This window comes from Pinus tabuliformis, chromosome Q, assembly GCF_031772625.1.
Source record: "Pinus tabuliformis cultivar Carrire ecotype Pingquan chromosome Q, CPIR1, whole genome shotgun sequence".
In the NCBI taxonomy this organism is placed as follows: Eukaryota; Viridiplantae; Streptophyta; class Pinopsida; order Pinales; family Pinaceae; genus Pinus; species Pinus tabuliformis.
Window position 1 is genome coordinate 102546509 of NC_142296.1, and position 19896 is coordinate 102566404.

Sequence of the window (19896 nt, forward strand, 5' to 3'; positions counted from 1 at the left end):
GGTATGTCAATGATAATGTGTGAAACCCTAGCCTACTAAGGGTTATTGTTGAAATCTAAAGAAAATGTTTGATGCTTTGATGATGTCATGTTTGGGGTTTTGGTATGGTTATGAAAACCCTAACTTGTTTGAATGGTGATGTCTAAAACCGCAAACCTTTGAAGTATTGTTAAATTAGGGTTTGCAATGTTATGTGTTGAAATCCTAGATCTTTAGGGTTTGGAAGGGTTTATAAGCAAGACGCTCATTTTAGATAATGTACTAGGAAAGAAACCGTAGGCATATGTTTGTCCATCTAATCAAATATGTTAGATGTCTAAATGTGTTTGTGACATTAGGTTTGACTAACATATGTTGCTATGATATGCTTGATGATGGAATCCTAGATATATTGTTGACCTAATTGTCGATGGTCATACGTCCTAAGGTTTGGAACTAAGCCCTAGTCGAAGTTTGATACTCTAGGATGATAGTGTCTGTGAATTCTAAGGTTTTGTAATTAAACCTTAGTAGAAGTTCAATTCTCTAATATAGGATGACAGTGGCATAATCTAAGATTGTTGAAATTTGAAATTGAGTTGATTATTGAGGCTTAGTGTCTCATGTATGGAATCTAGGGTTTGCATTAAATCCTAGTAGAAGTCTAACATATGAGCTCTAAAGTCGTTGGAGAACCATATTTGTTTGAATTGCTTCTAGGGTTTGCAATATTTTATAGTAGGGTATGTCATATCTCTGGAAGAAATATTGAAGCCCTAGATTTAAGGAAGATTGTTAGCCTGTTTAAGTTGCTCAAAAATCTTGATGATGAAGTCTAGGGTTTCTGACAAAAACCCTAGCAAGAAGTTGAAGTATAGAAGTATGTGTTTCTTGTTGCTTGTGAACATAACTAAGTTTAGGTATTTGATGTCTAATGTTTAATGCTTCGATTATTATATGATTCTGATATGGTTAACTTCATGCTTCTATGAATTTGATTGTACTTCTTATCTAAGTTGTGCAGGTACATAATCTTCAAGATGGTGAAGATATTCGTAAGTAAAGTTGATATGATAAGCATGATGAAGAAAGTTATATGAATGATGAAGGTCATAATGACTATGATAAGAAGGATTGAAGCCAAGAAAGATTCTTCGATGTCATAAGAAGAAGTTGATCTCCCTAAGTAAAGAGGGAGTCTGGATAAAAGAAATCTCCCTAGTTAAAAGGGAGGGCATATCATAGTCATGATGGACACCTTGAAAGATGAAATTGGAGAATGCATTTTGAGGGGCTGTTGAGATAAGGAAAGCAGGATCTGATTGTAGAATATGTTGTTTCATGTGAAGTAGGAAAGGAAGATGTATGATTAAGAAATCTTCAGTCAAGAATCGTTTGAAAGTCCTATTGTGATAAATTGAGAAGCAACATCAAGTTGTTTGAAAGACCCCGAGGTTTGTGTTTACTTATGTACATTTCAAACTTGTTGTTGATTAGGGTTGTGTTTGTATAGGTAAATCTCTCAGAGGTTTGATAACATGTTTAAACGAGAAATTTGTTATCGATTTGTTTGATCGAAGAGGATTTGCTACCGATTGGAATAATCGGGAGTGTTGAGGATTTGTGTATGAGACACATTCCCTGGGAGGACATCCGGTTGGCACTATGTGTTGATGTCTAGATCTCGAAGTAGGGAGTGTGGCATTGGTCATAGAGCTCTGACCTCAGATACACACCTGGATTCCTGGGTTAATGGTTAGCAAGTAAGCCTGATGGTTACCTAAACTGGTTGAAAGCTATAGTCCATCATAGTCCCACCCAGATAGATTGCCCTAGTAAGGGATCTACTCCGTGACACTGTGAGTGCCTAAACTATTGAAGGACCTTGGATAGATTGCCCTAGTCAACAATCTAGTCCATGACATCGTGGTGCCTTAACTCTTCATAGTTCATATGTTTTGAGATCTTCCATCTACTTGTATATGTAAGTATGAATACCTTCCTAGTTAAGAGAGTGTTAAAAAATGTAACTAGGTTCTGTCTTCATAATTGTATTTGAGTCACAATAAAATGTACTATGAAAAAGAATTTTATTATTATTCTTCTGACTTATTAAAGCATGGGTTTCATGTGTGGGTCATCATGTTTTAGATCAAAGTCCCCATTGAGGACTTCTGGCATTTATTCTGAGTCATTAGAGTCATTCTCCATTTAAAGAGACCCTTCTTGGGCTTTTGAATCATGTAAAACGAATTAATATTGAGTCAAATATGCTATATGTCCCCTCCACAACAAGTCAGCCTCAAAGAGATCAAGTCAGCTTCAAGAAGGGCAATTCGACCTCACTAGAAGGCTATATATACGAAGAACTTTGAATTCATTTGGAGCAATTCACTCTCTTTCTCTCACAAGTTCGATATCTAGAAGAAAGAGCTAGAAAAGTGAGAAGTAGGAAAGGAGGCTAAAAGGAGTGCGAAGTTGGGGAAAGATGAAGAAAAAGAGAAAATCGAAATTTTGGGCTATCTATCTCTCCCTCGTGTGGATTCCTCTAAGAGATCAAAGTCTTTCTTGTCAAGTTGAAATTGTTGCTACAGTTGTCGCTGGCATTTGTTGGGTCGAAGTGTGGTTGCTGCAAGGTCGAAGTTGTTGGAAGAGGAGGCTGACTTGGTGGTTGGAGGAGTTATATATCTAGTTTGAAGAGTCTCAAGAAAACTATTGAAGGAAGAGATTTTGACTGGGTTTTCCCCTAGATTGCGGTTTTTCTCTGGCAGAGTGCCTACATCTTGTGTCTTGTGTTTTTGTGATCTTCATAGACACATAATTTGGTAATTACTTGAGGAAAGATAATATAACAAAGAAGTAAAAGAAGCCAACATAATTCACAAGTAATTATCAAGAAAGAGAAATCTAACTCTAACTCTACTAGCATTGATTTCTCAACAAAAATAAGATAAGATAATTTTATTAATATCCAACGAATGACGATAAATAGGTCAATCGAACTGAAGGATACAACCAACATGAATACAATGTGCGGGTGCAAATGAAACTCCTAGAAAATGCCAAAGCTAAATCTTGGATAAAATGAAGTAAATAAGTATAAAATCATAAGACAGCCTCATAAACATGTATATAACCAAACCATGTAGAAAGCTAAGTGAATAAGTCTAAGGTTGGAGGTCGATGATGTCAAGAGTGCCAGAGTGTGATAGCCGACAGCAAGGGGGGCAACAGTGGCATTCGTTCGTTATCGAAGTCTTTTGGATCCAACAAGGAGTCTAGTTGCATAATCCTAGAGGCGATGTAGGAGCGAGGGATACTCCTAACATCCCAAGCCAAAGGAAAGAAACTCTAGATAACTCTCTGGCTACTCTAATACAGCTAGGAAGGAACTCGTCTGGTGGGGTTGTTTGGGAACTGTCTAGTACTAAACCATCTAATGTGTTGTAAGAGAACTAACTAAATATACAATAGCCTCTAGCATAAATTTCTGATTCCAAGAGAATAAGATATATGAGTTTAGCCAGCATCTAGGATGACTGTCAATGGGGCATACATAGCGTGTTCGTTGCATGTCTTGTAATGACGTTACGAATTTTTCGCTTTGAAAATATCACGATTTTATCGGGATTTTTTCGAAAAAAATCGCGATTCAATGCGAAAAAAATTACTGGGCCACGCGACAATGAGTTTTTAAAGTCTCTTTTGGTTTTTTTAATTCATTTTGCATACAAAGAGCAAGGGCGAGAGCTAAGGAGGAGGAAAACTCGTCTACAAGGGACAGAAATGAGACAAGTGAAGGAATTTAGAATCCCAAGCAAAAAATAATTCAAGTTTGGACCAAGTTTGTTCAATGGGGTGTGGTTTTCAAGTGTAGGCATCAAATTTAGCCCTATTTTTTGTTTCTTCATTGTTTTTCCTTGGGTTTCTGTCACCCATATAGTTTCCATGATTTTTGCTTGGATTTGAATGCATTTTTCTTATCATTTTTTATGCATTTAGTGGAGTGGGTTTTTTTTGTCAAAAATGCAAAATCTTGATCATTAGTTTTATTTGTTTAAATTCTTTTTGTGCTCTAGTTTTTTTCCATGAATTTTCTTGGGTTCGAATGTGCTTTTTTGCCATTATTCTTGCATTGAGTTGAGGATTTTTTTAATCAAAAATTCAAAATGTTGTATGTAAACTTTAATTTCATTTGTTTAACTTGCAATTCCTCTTGTGCCCTAGGTTCAAACTTCAATCTTACATTAAAACTCAAGAGTTCAACAAAGTTACAAACATGCCAAGGAAATTGGACCCTCTGTGAATATTTGGACCTTATGGAGGGTTTGATAGATCAAATTTGAATTGCAAGTTAAGTGGGCATCATATGACAAGGGGGTATACAGATTGAAATTCCACCTTGCATAAATTCTTGGACGTGAAATGGGGCCTTGCACAAATACAAACCATCTGCAGAGCCCTCAAATCATTGGAAGAAATAAAGACAACCAAAGTGACCAAGGCAACTCTAAAGAGTCAAATGGCAGGGAGTAGAGTGGTGGGATTGGGAAGTGACCGTGAGAGTGGTACTGGTTCTTCTTCAGCATCAGCATTTACAGTTAACCCCATAGTTGCCTCATCATTTTTTTGTTCTTAGAACCATGACTGGTGCACAACCATTCTTCCAGCGCGCAATTGATGTTATTGCTATTGTTGACCCGAGGTACAAAGCCCCTTCCTATGATGACTTTAGAGGCAGCATTTACAGTTAACCCCATAGTTGCCTCATCATTTTTTTGTTCCTAGAACCATGACTGGTGCACAACCATTCTTCCAACGCGCAATTGATGTTATTGCTATTGTTGACCCGAGGTACAAAGCCCCTTCCTATGATGACTTTAGAGGGTGTATTCTTCAAAATGAAAAGGTTGATTGCACTAAGAAATTGGAGGAGTTTACAGGCTCATGGGCACACACAGGATGCACTGTGATGTCAAATGATTGGACCAATCAAAAGAGTAGAACCCTTATTAACTTCTTGGTTAATTATCCCGAGGGGATAATGTTTATGAACTCTTTTGTTGCATCTGCACAGTTCAAAAATGCATGGTTATTATGCGATTTGTTGGGTGTGTTCATTCGGGAAGTGGGTCTACAATATGTTGTCCAAGTCATAAAGGACAACGCTGCAAATTATGTTGTTGGCAGGATGCTTATGGAGAGGCATCCTAACTTATTTTGGACACCTTTTGTTGCATACTACATTGACTTGATGTTGGAGGGCATTGGAAAAATTCTTTTTGTCAAGGACATTGTTAAATAATCAAAAAGCATTACAAAATTTATATGTAATCATGCATTTGTGCTTCATTTGGTGAGAACATTCACCAACAACAAGGAGTTGGTTCGCACTGCTATTACACAATTTTCAACTAGCTTCATATTTCATCAATCCCTCTTGAATTCTATGTGAGATGTGAAGAGAATGTTTCTTTCAGACGAGTGGCGTGCTTTGTCATATAGCCACAAACCAAGAGGAGAGGCCATATACAAGCTAGTTTCATACCAGGAAAGATTTTGGGCAGAAGTGCAGGAGGTGTATAGCATTACTGAACCTTTGGTAAAGGTTCTTCGATTAGTTGATGGAGACAAGCCTGCAATGGGCTATTTGTATGAGGCCATGGATAGGGCCAAAAAGTCCATTCATAGCTATTATGATGATAAGGGGGATCAGGTGTTTGAGAAACAACAACTAATATTCGAAGTGATTGATGAGTGATAGAACAATACACTCCATCATCCCATTCATGCTGCAGGGATCTACTTGAACCCCACATTTTCTTACTCCTGTGGTTTCTTATTTGATGTTGAAGTCATGGATGAATTCTTCACTTTTGTTCAAAAGATGGTCCTATCTCTAACAAAAAGTGCAAAAATCTCCAAAGAAATGGAGATATACAGTATGGCAGGCGGCACATTTAGCTTTGACATGGCTATTGTGGATAGGAAGACTAAAATGCCAAGTAAACTTTATTTTGTTTCAAATTTCATAGTCTCTTCAAACTTTGCTTCAACTTTCAAATTTCAATTTTTTCTTATGTTTATCTTATTTGTTGTAGATGCACGGAGGAGAAGCTATGGTGGCAGAGAACCCAATCTCCAAAGGCTTGCCATTTGAATGCTCAAAAAAACATGTAGCTCCTACAGATGCGAGCGCCACTGGAGTGTATTTGAAAAAATACACACCAAGAAGTGCAAGAGGTTAAATAATAAAAAAATTCCAATTAATTTTTTCAATTGATTAAATAATAAACAATATAATTTATTATTTTAAATTTTATATAATTATTAATTTATTATTTATTAGTTTGTGACCCTTGTATAGGCTGGAGTCCCAGCACCTTAATGACATGGTCTACGTCTACTACAATATCCGATTGTGGTTGAGGCAACTTGAGAGGACACCTGATTGTGGAGGCCATTTCATTGCATGGGATTAACACCACCGCTACATGCAGGGTTGAGGCTGAGAGGCCTATAATGTAGTCGACCCCTGATTAGTTAAGAGGAGGAGGTAGTGGAGGGGGTAGCAGCTGCAGAGGAGGAGGTGACACCACATACCATGGTTACTAGTAGAGGACATGGTCTACCTCCTATAGCTCCTAGTTCTTTAGCTTCTAGAGCACAACACAGTCCACTACTAGCCCCAGGGCTTTCTTCATCTAGAGGGGAAGTTGTTATATTTTCTCGCAAGAGGGGCAGAGGAAATCAGTAGTACTAGTTACTTGGTTCATTTCATTGTATATGATATTATGACTCATGATATGAGATGAATTATTATCATTGTATATGATATTATGACTCATGATATGAGATGAATTATTATATTTTTTGTTGATAATTTGAGGTTGAGTCAGGACTCAGGACTCAGTATTCAAAACAAGATTCACTATTATGTGTGATGTAGTATTCAGAACAAGATTCACTGTTATGTGTGATGTAGCCCTAGACATATTACACATCTTATATATTAGTTCTCTTTTCATATTCATGCGTCAATACATTTATTATATGTTGTGGATGCTTTAGAATCTAGATATTAAAAAATTGATTTTTTTGTATTTGCCAATTTTTTGCTAATTTTTACTAATTTTTCCCTGATTTTTACGATTTTTCCCAATTTCAGACCCTCACCGATTTAATCCTGATCATGATTATCGCAACATTTTGTTAAAATACAGCAGTGGGAAACTTCTAGTAAATCGCTAAACGCCCCACGACAGGAAGAAAAAGAAGTTAAGAACTGATGTGTCAACAAGACAAGCTACTAGAAAAATAGTAGGAGAGCCTGTCCATGATGACCTCTTTCTAAGCTGAAAGAAAACTGAAGTGCTGTCTTTGCTGCTCAAAACTAAGGCTGGTACAACAATATGTTGTTTAGCAAAACATCCATGAGATTCATTTATAACTACCCCTCTTTTCTTTTTATCAAAGAACGAAATGTTTTTGGGTTCTATTTTCTTTCTGAATCTCAATCTAAATGGGACTGTATATGATGCACAGAATCCAACACCTCCAATGGAGCATGTACTGATCGATGATGTAGCAGTAACATGACCATTAGTAGTTGCAACACATACTAATCCAGAATTGGTAGCAACATTTGAATCTAGAATTCCCTTTGGCAGGGTTCAAATTAGCATTGCACTCCATTGCAAAACCTGGGCATGAAGGAACACAGCTTAAAAACATTGAGAGGCTTTTAGAGGGTTTGGGATCTTCAATATGCAATCCAACCACCATTGCTTCTGATGAGTTTAGTTCCAATTCCTGCATATGTGGTCCATGCTCCAAAGAAGTTCCTGAATTATGTAGAACCTCCTCAGGTAGTGAATCCTTACCTAAACATGATCGTTTTGTTAGTATTCCTATAGCATATATAAATGCCGAGTTTTCACTTTTCTGACATGATCTATACTTGCTGGCTTATTGGAATCTAATAAATATCGTCAGACAAAATCTGATCACGTGTTTTAAGATTGAACATTTTATTTCCCATAGACATAGCTGGGCTAGAATTCCCAGGGCTTGACGATGGTATCAAGTCCAGAGACAGCGACTCAAAATCGTTCACACAATTGCTTTCATCTTTCATAGTTGTCTGATAAATATCGTCAGACAAAATCTGATCACGTGTTTTAAGATTGAACATTTTATTTCCCATAGACATAGCTGGGCTAGAATTCCCAGGGCTTGACGATGGTATCAAGTCCAGAGACAGCGACTCAAAATCGTTCACACAATTGCTTTCATCTTTCATAGTTGTCTGAAAGATATTAGTGGGCACCTCATCTTTCATAGTTGTCTGAAAGATATTAGTGGGCACCTCAATTATGTCTGAAGGTTCCTCGTTTACAAATAGCCCACGAAAAGACAAATATAGATCAATGTTGCATTAATCGTTATCAGGATATTATCGGCGAGGGCAAAAAATCGTAAAAATCGGGAAAAAATGGTAAAATACAAAATTACTCATCTTTTTTCAATTTTTTTAATATTTAAAGCATCTACAACATAAAATAAATACATTGCACATAAATATGATAAAAGAACTAATATCTAAGATATGTAATATCATTTCTAGTGTTACATCACACATAACAGTGAATCTTGGTGACAGGGGTAGCTTCGGTAGGTTGTGTCACCTCCTCCTCCTCATAACAATATATATATATATATATATTTTTTAAAATTCCACGACGCAAAAAAAAAAAAAAAAATAAAAAAAATAATAATAATAATAATAAAAATAAAAAAAAATTGTATATATCGGGCGATTTTATGATATAATCACGATGAGTGCAACACTGATTTTTATAGATGCATTGATGTTAAGTTATGACTAATAGTAATGCTTATAAGTTATAACATCATCTACAGAATTATAAAAAAAAAGCAGCAGACTTTGCAGCATATACAATTTGATCATGTTTTTGAAACGACAACCCTGCACCCAACAAACGTGACTTAAGTAGTTAAATTTTCGAATTTAATATTTTTTACGTGACTTTAGTTAAATTTTCGAATTTAATTTTTTTTTTCGCACTTGTAGTAGTATCATACAGCAATCATCAAAGAACAATATAAGCTTTGTCATTCTAAACTGATTTTTTTTACTGTTAAGAAAATCTTCAAAACCAAGACCGGTACAACAATATGCTGTTTAGCAAAACAGCCATGAGATTCATTCATAACTACCCCTCTTTTCTTTTTACAAATAGCCCATGAGAAGAGAAATATAGATGCATTGATGTTAAGTTATGAATAATAGTAATGCTTATAACATCATCTACAGAATTATAAACAAAAGCAGCAGACTTTGCAGCATATACAATTTGATCATGTTTTTGAAACGACAACCCTGCACCCAACAAACGTGACTTACGCAGTTAAATTTTCTAATTTAATATTTTTTTTTTGCACTTGTAGTAGTATCATACAGCAATCATCAAAGAACAATATAAGCTTTGTCATTCTAAACTGAGTATTTTTAGTGTTAAGAAAATCTTCAAAGTGCACATACCATCAATTTGACCAGTCATATATGTTGGCAAAGCTTCAGGCACAGAATCTTCATTTTCCTTGATATTCTGCATCCAAATTTACTTCGTGAGTGCGGAAAACTCCTATCCCTTTTTCTCCTCTTGTGCAACCAATGAACAACAAGACCTAATAAATTAATATACAGACGTGCAAACAAACCTATTGATACATCCCACAATAAACCAATTTAATCAGAAAACAATGGCAACAATTACTGCTGCCTCCAACTTCACAGCAAAGCTGCTGATTTTTCCCAGTCACAAGAATGTGGATGTGGCAGGTGCTAGGTATGTCAGATAGAAGATTATCACGTGTTTGAAAATCAGAAGCATCTATTTTGAGCTGTCTAAAACCTTCAACAAGCAACTGTTCATTGTCATCATACTTTATTGAGTTTTTTTCTCACCTCTGAGTCCCATTTCTTCCGAGCAAATCGATCAAAGTGCAGTTGCTGCATTTCTGGACCACTGTCATACCAATCATTTTGTGTATTCTGTGAATGTCTTACAGTCACATCTTTTTCATTTCTTTCTGAGGAATCTTCCATTTTGTGGAGTTGCATGCAAACTCCTCTTGCAGCTGTACCCTCAAATGAAAATCCTTGCTTATGACTCTGCAAAAATGGACTACCAGTGCATAACTGGATTTCGCTTCCCTCACAATCAAATGAGGGATAAGGAACCTCCCATAAACAAGAATCATGATTCTCCAGCTCCCCTATGGAAGGTATTAGGTTCTTGACTTTTATATAACCTCCATTCAAAATATCAGCACAGGTATCTCCAAGAGAAGTATGATATGCTTTAAAATTAGTATAGTCCTCTGGGGCCACAGACAACATTTCCTCTAGCATTCTTTCTTCTTCAAAATATGCATCCAAACGTCCATTTGGAACTCTGTACTGAGGAAAGCTTACATTAACTGGAATATCTCGGAGCTCACTTTCGACAGATGGAAGACATGGAGATTCACATTGAATTCTTGGAGTGTCTGGCATAGCATCAACCTGAAAAATATTATGATAGTTTACACAAGCTGTAACATAAAAAGAGTTCAGAACTTATTCGACATGGTATAACAAATAGACAGAGTAAAACAGGAAAGTAACAAGTAACCAATGTGAAATCCACTAGCCAATTGAAGGAAGAAATTGGAATGTAGGTTAATTCATGCTGCTCAAAAATAAAATCCAATAAGTCAAATGAGTAAAATTATACACACTTGTTCAAACAGTAACGAAGAAAGGGGATGATGTGCATTTGATTAACCGGCCTAAAAATTTTAAAAACCTCAGAAAGAAACTAGAATTCACTTGATGAGATATAACTATTTGAAACAATAAAGCAGGAAAGTAGCATGCAAGCAAGCAACACCAATGCCACTAAGTATTTGCATGGAGAATAAATTGCAATATCAATAAATTTTTGCTGATTAAAGGTAAAATCCAACAAGTCAAATGGATACAATAATACATACTGGTTCATACACGAACGAACAAACATGATGATGTGGGTGTTATAAATTTGCTTAAAAGTTAAAAACCTCGCACGATGAAAATTATTCAGTATAGGTATGAAGAAGACTCTAATAAAACTACACTCTGCCTTTCAGAACATTTCAAACCAGAAGTACTGCAAAATTCAATTTGCTTTAAAATCACAGACACAACAAAGACAGAAAAAGGATTCATTAATACTTTGGATGAAGCCAATAAATCTTCATGCTCCACAAAAACCTGAAAATAATATAAACAAGACCTAAACATAACCCATACAATCAACCTTCCGAGAAGGGAGACATACAGAACAACAACAAACCTCTGTGCGAATTGTGTCCTCATCAGCTGCTTCACATGAAGAGTTTGGAATAGTGTCATCCAGCAATATGTCTAACCATTTATTAAGTGGTTCATTATCTCCAATTGTATCATTTAGAATCTTCGATGATATTTTTGATGGTAAATGTAAATTTGCATCAATTCCCTCCACTGGCTTTGACTGATCTTCTGACTGCACTTCCATGTCACCAGAGTAACCAGGGGAGGGATTTTTCTCTGTAGGAGATAAATCACCCCTCTCAAGTGGTGCCGTGTACTGTTCTCCACTTTTTGTACCAAGTCCACTCTTCTTGAAAACACGACATAAGACAAAAGCATTCTGCAAAACAATAGCAAATTAGAATCAATAGCCACTTCAAAGACTGCTGATAATTATAATTCCACATTTATTCGTGAACAGTACTTAATTAAAGGACTTACTTAACTTCTAGACGCTTAGAAAAAGGAGAGAAAATTATAGGCACTACATCAGAGCGCTCTGTCATTCCCTAAATTGCATCATACAGGGAAACTGGTACAAGTTTCCAAAATGGAAATGTGTACGAATAGTGACCCCTTAAAATTTTGGAAATGGGGAAACACAAACCCCACACACACACACAATGTGCAATTCTTTAAATAGCACATTATATTGAGACTTTTAAAGAAAGCATTACGAACGAATGAGCAAGAACATTTAAATGACAAGCAAAGTTCCACCATCATGTATGTTGCTATCCTCATCAATAGTATCACCCTTTGCCTCTTATCTGGCCTTCGCCTCTACCTCGATCCTACATTGTGATTTTGATCACATTGATGGAGTTTGATGCTTGTACCTTGGAGCTGCTTGGATGGTTGCGAGTACAGTCTTTCTCTGCTTGGGGATGCTACTTACTGGTTCAGTTGGTGTTTGGGTTGGAAAGAGCTCAGCTCTTCTTTGGTGGATGGTCATGGTTGAAGGTTGTTAGTTTAGGTATGTTCTATGCTAGAGAAATTTATTTCAATTTTCACAGTTAGCTCAATACCTTTTCCAGATTAGCAGTCACATCAGCATTAAAGTAAACTGCAGATAGAACATAAATATAAATCGCAGAAGACAAGCCAAGACAAGAGGACACAAGATGTGGCGCTAGCCAAGGACAAACCCCAATGTGGGGAAACCCCTGATCAATTCTTCTTATATGTTCTTCAATAGTTCAGCAGAGAGAGAGAGATAGTACGTTTACAATAGAAGTCAACACTTTAACTTATCTCGATAAGAGCATAGATCATCTCTAAGAAGATGATACATGAGATCAGTTGAAGACATGTTGCTTCAACTGATTCTCCAAGGTGACTCCTTCACCTATCATTGTGTTGCATTTCGTCATCATGTTGCACCTCACCGTGCTGCACCCATCATCACTATGCTTCATTTCATCATGCTTCATTAATCATGACTATACCCATCACTGTACTGCATTATGTGCCATTGCTGCATCATGTTACAATATTGACCTATGTGCTGGCTGTACCTTGCTTGCTTGTTCTCCCTTGCTTGCTTGTAGTCCCTAGCATGCTTGTTGTCCTTAGCATGCTTGTTGTTGCATGCTAGTTGTCCCTTGCATGCTAGCTGTACCAATACATGCTTGTCCCTTGCATGTTGCTCTCCTTCGGAGACAGATGCTCCGATTGAAACCCTGGATAAACACTCCGGCAATTCTGGCTTATTCCCGGCAGTTTTGGCTTCTACCCTCTGGGTCATCTTTCCCTGCAGTTCCGGCTTCTGCCCTCTGTGTTAGCTTTCCCAGTTGTTCCGGCACTTCCCGACAGTCCCGGTTGTTCCTGGCAATTCCGGCTTTTGCCCTCTGCCTCAGCTTCCCGGCTGTTCTGGCAGTGCTTAGCAGTTCCCGTTCTGACTTCTGCCCTCTGCGTCAACTTTCCCCACAGTTCTGGCTTCTACCCTCTGCGTCAGTTTTCCCGGTTGTTCCTGCAGTTTCGGCTTCTGCCCTCTGCGTCAGCTTTCCCGGTTGTTCCCGCAGCTCCGACTTCTGCGCTCTGCGTCAGCGTTCCCGGCAGTTCCGACTTCTGCCCTCTGCGTCAGCGTTCCCGGCTATTCCGACAGTTCCGGCTTCTACCCTCTGCGTCAGCGTTCCTAGCTGTTCCGGCTTCTGCCCTCTAGATTAGGGCAACATTATCCCTTAGGATCTCTCCTCCTACTAAAACCCAAAAACAAGTAGAGAGGAAGAGAACCCAAGTGTGTTGAAATGTCTTGAAGACCACCTCTATTTATACTAAAACATTGAGCACAAGTGGGGTTTATTTGGTTGTTGGTCGACCTTGATGAATTGTCCCATAACACAAATAAATTCATATCTCCATGAATACTTATCAAAATCAGATGATCTTTAGACCAATCCTACACCTCTCGATGAGAGGGATCCAAGAAAAATCTCAGCTTCCATTAATAAGATGACCCACATGGAGTTTGGCCCTAGTTGCCAATTTTAACAAAGGTCTTATCATGGTTGTATATGTTATTTTCATGCCTTTGGATCACTCTCTTGACATGTGGATGTTTTTTATTTCATCTTTCATACTCTTCATGTTACATCCGCTTCTTGGAGCATCTTAATGACTTTGTATGTCTATTTGTCACTAGGGGCAGGCGACATACTACATAGTTTTCGTGTCTTGGATTTTCATCCTTTGGATTTGTTATGGGGGAATACTTGATGATTGGATGGCATTAGCACTTTCTCATGTCCCCTTCTCTTATGTTGTTCATGTGATGGAGTAATGCGTGTTGTCTTGGTTTGTGGATAATGGGGCATTTCATCCAATGTGGAAAAAGCCTAAGTCGGGATTGTTACCCACCATTTTGTGGGTGATATCACTAGGAGAAAAAAATTTCTCCAAGATGGTCCTCAGCTAGTAGCCAGCAGCCACCAACTAGATCGTTGTGCTATTTCTCTGCCACCTGAGCCAGCCATGTGGTCCCTCACGCATCTGTCATAATCGTATGTCTAAAGGTGGGCCTCCCGAAAATAAAGGAATGCCTTGACACTTGGTAATTGAGTATTTTAGTTTCCTTATCATGGATACTTTTGGGCGAATTAATGGGGAAATTCAGAGGAAAGAGTGGGCTAGGTCTGTGCTCTTGTCTCCTAGACCTCTTTTGGATGTTAACCTTGTTAGTTTTTGTAGCATCAGATGTGTTCTAGCCACGAAACTTTGTGGAGAGGCTAGAATGAATGAGTTCTCCAAACCCAAAAATTGTTTCTAGAAATTCCACCCAGAAGTGTCTTAATTAGATTATTAACCAATTTTTTAATTATTTCCTAAGTCTAAACTTCGGGAATAATCAGTATTATTTGAGATGTGGTGAGAATCATCTAGAAACTCACACGAATCAACAGGGAATTAATCTAGGCCATTGATTATGTTTTAATCCTGGTCGTTGGTGCTCCAACAGAAGATTATAAGAAGAAATCGATGGGTAAGATGGAGAATACACTAGTGCAAATACTCAGTTGCCCAGGCAGATCGAAACTTCAACATGAGAAAATAGAGCCAGAGCGTGAGTTGCGAGGGAGAGAGAGGGCATCAGCAGTAGTCAGAGAGTGCAAGGTAACTTCTGGAAGGGTCAGCATGAGAGAGGACGCAGTTCATCGGGGCACTGCGTAGTCGTTGTTGAAGGAAATGTAACTAGGTTCGATCTTCATAAATGTATTTTTGATATTTGTACTTATATAAGAAAAGAAATATTATTTTTATAATATCTGTCAATGAGTTTCTTGCTCATTGAAATAGGTCTAGCACATGTTAAATTCTATACATGAGTCAAATAGTCAAAAGGAAATGTTGAAAGCCTTAAGGGCATCTTACACCATGTATTAGGGTCAAGAGAATATCTCCAAGCAAAGTCAGATCCCCTCGTATGCAAAGGCACCATCAAAGAAGCTCCTTCAAGCATGTTACACCACCAAAGAAGCCATCTAAAGCAAGCTCAACAAGTTGGCCTGCAAACTGTCCTCAAGTCGGCCTTCTAGTCAGCCTAAAAGGAGGGGCAGTCCTCTATATATAGAGGCTATACACTCCACCAAAATGCACTCACTTACATCTCTTAAATCTACGAAGTAAAGAGGCAAGTAAAAGGTAATGAAGGAAAAAGGAGAGGTCTCCAAGCGTAGCGATGCTAAAATTGGCAACTAGGGCCAAACTCCATGTGGGTCATATTATTTATGGCAGCTGATATTTTTATTGGATCCCTCTCATTGAGAGGTGTAGGATTGCTCTAAAGATCTTCCAATTCCGATAAGTATTTATAAAGTTATGAATTTATTTATGTTATGGACAAATTGTTAAGTCGACCAGCAACTTATGTAGGCTCAGAAGCCCAACAGTCATGTCTATTCAACCTCTACGTTTTAGTATAAATAGAAAAAGACTTCATGTCATTTCTACACACACTTGGGATCTCTTCCTCTCTCTACTTGTCTTTGGGTTTTAATAGGAGGAGAGATCCTAAGGGATAACACTGCCCTGATCCAGAAAGCCGGAAAAGCCAAAAAAGTCGGAACTGTCAAAATAGTCCGAAGAGCCGGAACTGTCGGAAAAGCCGGAAAAGCCGGAACTGTCGGAAAAGCCGAAAAGCCGGAACTACCAAAAAAGCCAAAAAAGTCGGAACTATCAGAAAAGTCGGAACTGCTGAAAAAGCCGGAACTGCTGGAAAAGTCGGAACTGTGGGAAACGCCGGAAAAGCCGGAACTGTCGGAAAAGCCGGAACTGCCAGAAAAGCCGGAAAAGCTGGAAAAGCTGGAACTGTCGAAATAGCCAGAACTGCCGAAAAAGTTGGAACTACCAAAAAAGCCAGAAAAGTCGGAAAAGCCAAAAGTGCTGGAAAAGTCAGAACTATCGAAAAAGTTGGAAAAGTTGAAACTGCTGGAAAAGCCAGAACTGTTGGAAAAGTCGAAACTGCAGGAAAAGCCAGAAAAGCCGGAACTATTGGAACTGCCGAGAATAGTCAGAACTGTCGGAACTGCATGGAACAGCCGGAACTACCGAGAAGGCAACATGGTGCAGCAATGGCACATAATGTAGTACAGTGATGATGGGTGTAGCATGGTGCAGCATGATGACAAAATGCAGCACAACGATAGGTGAAGGAGTCACCTTGGAGAATCAGTTGAAGCAGCATGTCTTCAACTGATCTCATGTATCATCTTCTTCGAGATGATCTATGCTCTTATCTAGATAAGTCAAAGTGTTGACTTCTATTGTAAATGTATTATCTCTCTCTCTCTCTCTTTCTCTGTTGAACTTTGAAGAACATAAAAGAAGAATTGATCAAGGGTTTCCCCACATTGTGGGGTTTGTCCCTGGCTAGCGCCACATCTTGTGCCCTCTTGTCTTGGCTTGTCTTCTGCGATTTATGTTTATGTCCTATCTGCAGTTTACTTTAATGCTGATGTGATTGCTAATCTGGCTAAATGTGAAAATTGAAATAAATTGCTCTAAGCATAGAACATACCTAAAATTAACATGGTATCAGAGCTGAGGTGAAGACAATGCCCAAATAAGAATGAAAGAGCGATCATCGAAGACAGTTGGAAAAGGACAAAAGGATCAATGGATTCCTCATCCCTCTTCAAATTCACCGAGGGTGAAGTCGAAGCAGAGACTATTATCAGAATGGCGCAGCGGAAATTTTTGATGGCCTACCTAAAGATCACTTCATTGGGAAGTTCGGATCTAAGGGTGGAAGGAAATGTGGATGCCTTGGTTGCAATAAGTTCGGCCATTATGCAAAGGAGTGTCTGAATAGTAGAGACACATCTCTCGATGAAGATAACAATCATTCAAAGGGCATCTTCAATGATCAAAGCAATGACAGGTAATGCAGGTCATCAAGGAAATGGTCAACTCTTCAAAGAAAGCAAGGAACCCCAGGTATGAAGAATCAAATGTTGTTTCTGATAAGATAAAGAATTGTTATCTTGTATTGGCCCTCTCCTTCAAATTCTTTGGGAATCTGGCTTATTGATTGTAGTGCTTCAAGGCACCTCATCGAATAGATGGGTGCACTCTCTAATTTGGTAGAGATAGAAACAATCATGGAATTATACTTGGAGCCGAGGCCACCTATCCCGGAAAGGGTGTAGGGAATGTTATCCCTCAATTAAATGAGGGTAACTCAATTCATTTACAGAATCTCTTTTATGTACTTGATTGCAAGAAGAACCTAGTGTCCATTTCAGCAATGGAAGTCAAAGGTTTCAGGGTAGCACTCATCGATGGAAAGGTATGTGTTTGAAAATAGAATTTTCAAAGATGTTTATGAGTTCAGGGTTGTATCAAGTTGCAGGAAGTCCACTGGGAACCATGTCCATTGACACATAGCACCGAAGGTCTATGAGTCAGATGGTGACAGGGATACCTAAATTCAAAAAGAGCATGAAAGTACATGTCTAAGATGTACCGAAGGAAAATCTTACAAGGGGACCATTCCCCTCATGTAGCAAGTCCACAGGTTTGGAACAACCCGAGGGGTTTGAGATTGATGATCAAGAATCTCACATATGCAGGTGGAAGAAAGCCCTCTATGGCTTGAAGCAAAACTCCTCGGGCGTAGTATGAGAGGATTGATAGTTGTCAGATGAAGCTGAGATTCACAAGGAGTGAAACCGATCTAAACCATTACCCGAAGGTTGTGGATGATAGACCTCTCATACCGGCACCTTATGAGGACGACCTATTTCTAACAGGTGAAGACCCTCTCATTTGCAGAAGTAAGAGGGAGTTGGATTTCGAATGTGGAATGATAAACTGCAAGCCTTTGACTACCTCGAGGATCTTAACTTCCAGAAGTTATATGGTAGTGATGTCGGACCAGATTTGGGAAAGGCCTCTGAGTTTCATAAACTCATTTTGCAGTTAGCATTGTGAGCTCACATTTGGTTGAGCTTCACTGGATTGGTGCCAAGAATCTTCTGAGATATCTTCAGGGCACAATCTCTCATGCATTGAGATACACTGCCGGAAATATGAAACTGCATGATTATTCGAATGCTAAGTGGGCAGGCAGTGTGGAGGATCACTAGAGCACTTCTTAGTGTTGGTTCTCTTTAGATTCTGCTTCAATATCATGGATGAGCAGGAAGCAGAAATCGATTGCTATAAGCACCGCCGAGACCGAATACATAGCTACGAGTATGATCTCATGTGAAGCTACATGGTTGCAGAAGCTCTTAAGTGAGCTGTTTGTACACATGATGAATACCACTGTGATTCTCTGTGACAACCAGAGGTGGGATTCGATTATTGAGGAATCCTGTATTCGATGATTGCTCTAGCAGATAGACATCAGATACTGCCTTATCTGGGATATGGAAAGTCGATGAGCAAGGAGGCTCCATCGCATTGAGATTGATGTACAGGTCGCAGACATTTTGTCAAAACCCTAGGGAAAGGTCAAATCTATGACTTTCCCAAACGACTTAGACTCGTTGAGAGACCTTCTTATAAGGGTCTTGCATTTTGCATGCATTGAGCTTTGGGAGCTCTGGAGGGCTTGGGGTACTGGAGCAACATATGACCATAGGGCGACTCACCCTCCCCTAGTGGTGCGTTATGAACAGGATAATTAGTTCTCCTGTGGGTCGGGATGATTAGTTCTCCCATGGCAACTATGTAGCAGGATGATTAGTTCTCCCGTGAGGTCTGGATGATGTGTTCTCCATGACGATTATGTAGCAGGATGATTAGCTCTCCTGTGAGGTCTAGATGATGTGTTCTCCATGACGATTATGTAGCAAGATGATTAGCTCTCCTGTGAGACCTGGATGATGTGTTCTCCATGGCGATTGTGTAGTAGGATGATAAGTTCTCCTGTGAGGACAGGATTGATTAGTTCTCCTGTCGAGGCATCCTACCCATGCATCCCCAAACTCATGGGTTCTCATCTGATCAATGAGCGATAGGCACCATAGTAGCTGATGGACGCATTGTACCCATCGAGGCATCCTAGTCCCCAAACTCATGGGAAGTACCTCTCATCTGATCAATGAGCAGGGAAATGAGGATAGGCACCATAGTAGTACTGATGGACGCATTGTAGTATCTACCGTACTCCCTATGCTAGGATGACCTTCATTGATCTGAGATCAATGATACTGGTCTGGGACCAATTGTAGGAGTTGTACCTACTATGACGCTGACTTCGGATCAGTTGAGACTGGTCTGGGACTAATGGTACATACTCTGAGACTGACTTCGGGTCAGTGGAGGACTGGTCTAGGACCAGATCAATGATACTGGTCTGGGACCAATTGTAGGAGTTGTACCTACTATGACGCTGACTTCGGGTCGATTGAGACTGGTTTGGGACCAGTGGTACATACTCTGAGACTGACTTCGGGTCAGTGGAGGACTGGTCTGGGACCAGTGAGAGTGGTACATACTGTTGACGCTGACTTCGAGTCGGTTGAGGCTGGTCTGGGACCAGTGGTACACACTCTGAGACTAATGATACT

At 39.0% G+C, this 19896-nt stretch overlaps 1 protein-coding gene across 13 annotated transcripts in view; it reads right to left on the reverse strand.

Moving 5' to 3' along the window:
- The window catches only part of LOC149218437 (uncharacterized), a 125311-nt gene that overhangs the window by 52896 nt on the left and 52519 nt on the right, over positions 1 to 19896 (reverse strand). For 11 of the 13 annotated variants that reach the window (XM_089384012.1, XM_089384013.1, XM_089384003.1 and 8 more), the window contains 3 exons: positions 11382 to 11720; positions 9971 to 10570; positions 9545 to 9611 (listed from right to left, as the gene is read on the reverse strand). In XM_089384012.1, coding sequence (XP_089240138.1) covers positions 9545 to 9611; positions 9971 to 10570; positions 11382 to 11720 — 1006 coding nt within the window. Of the gene's footprint in view, positions 1 to 9092; positions 9383 to 9544; positions 9612 to 9970; positions 10571 to 11381; positions 11721 to 19896 lie in introns of those variants that run through there. The other 2 variants (XM_089384004.1, XM_089384016.1) reach the window with 2 other exon arrangements.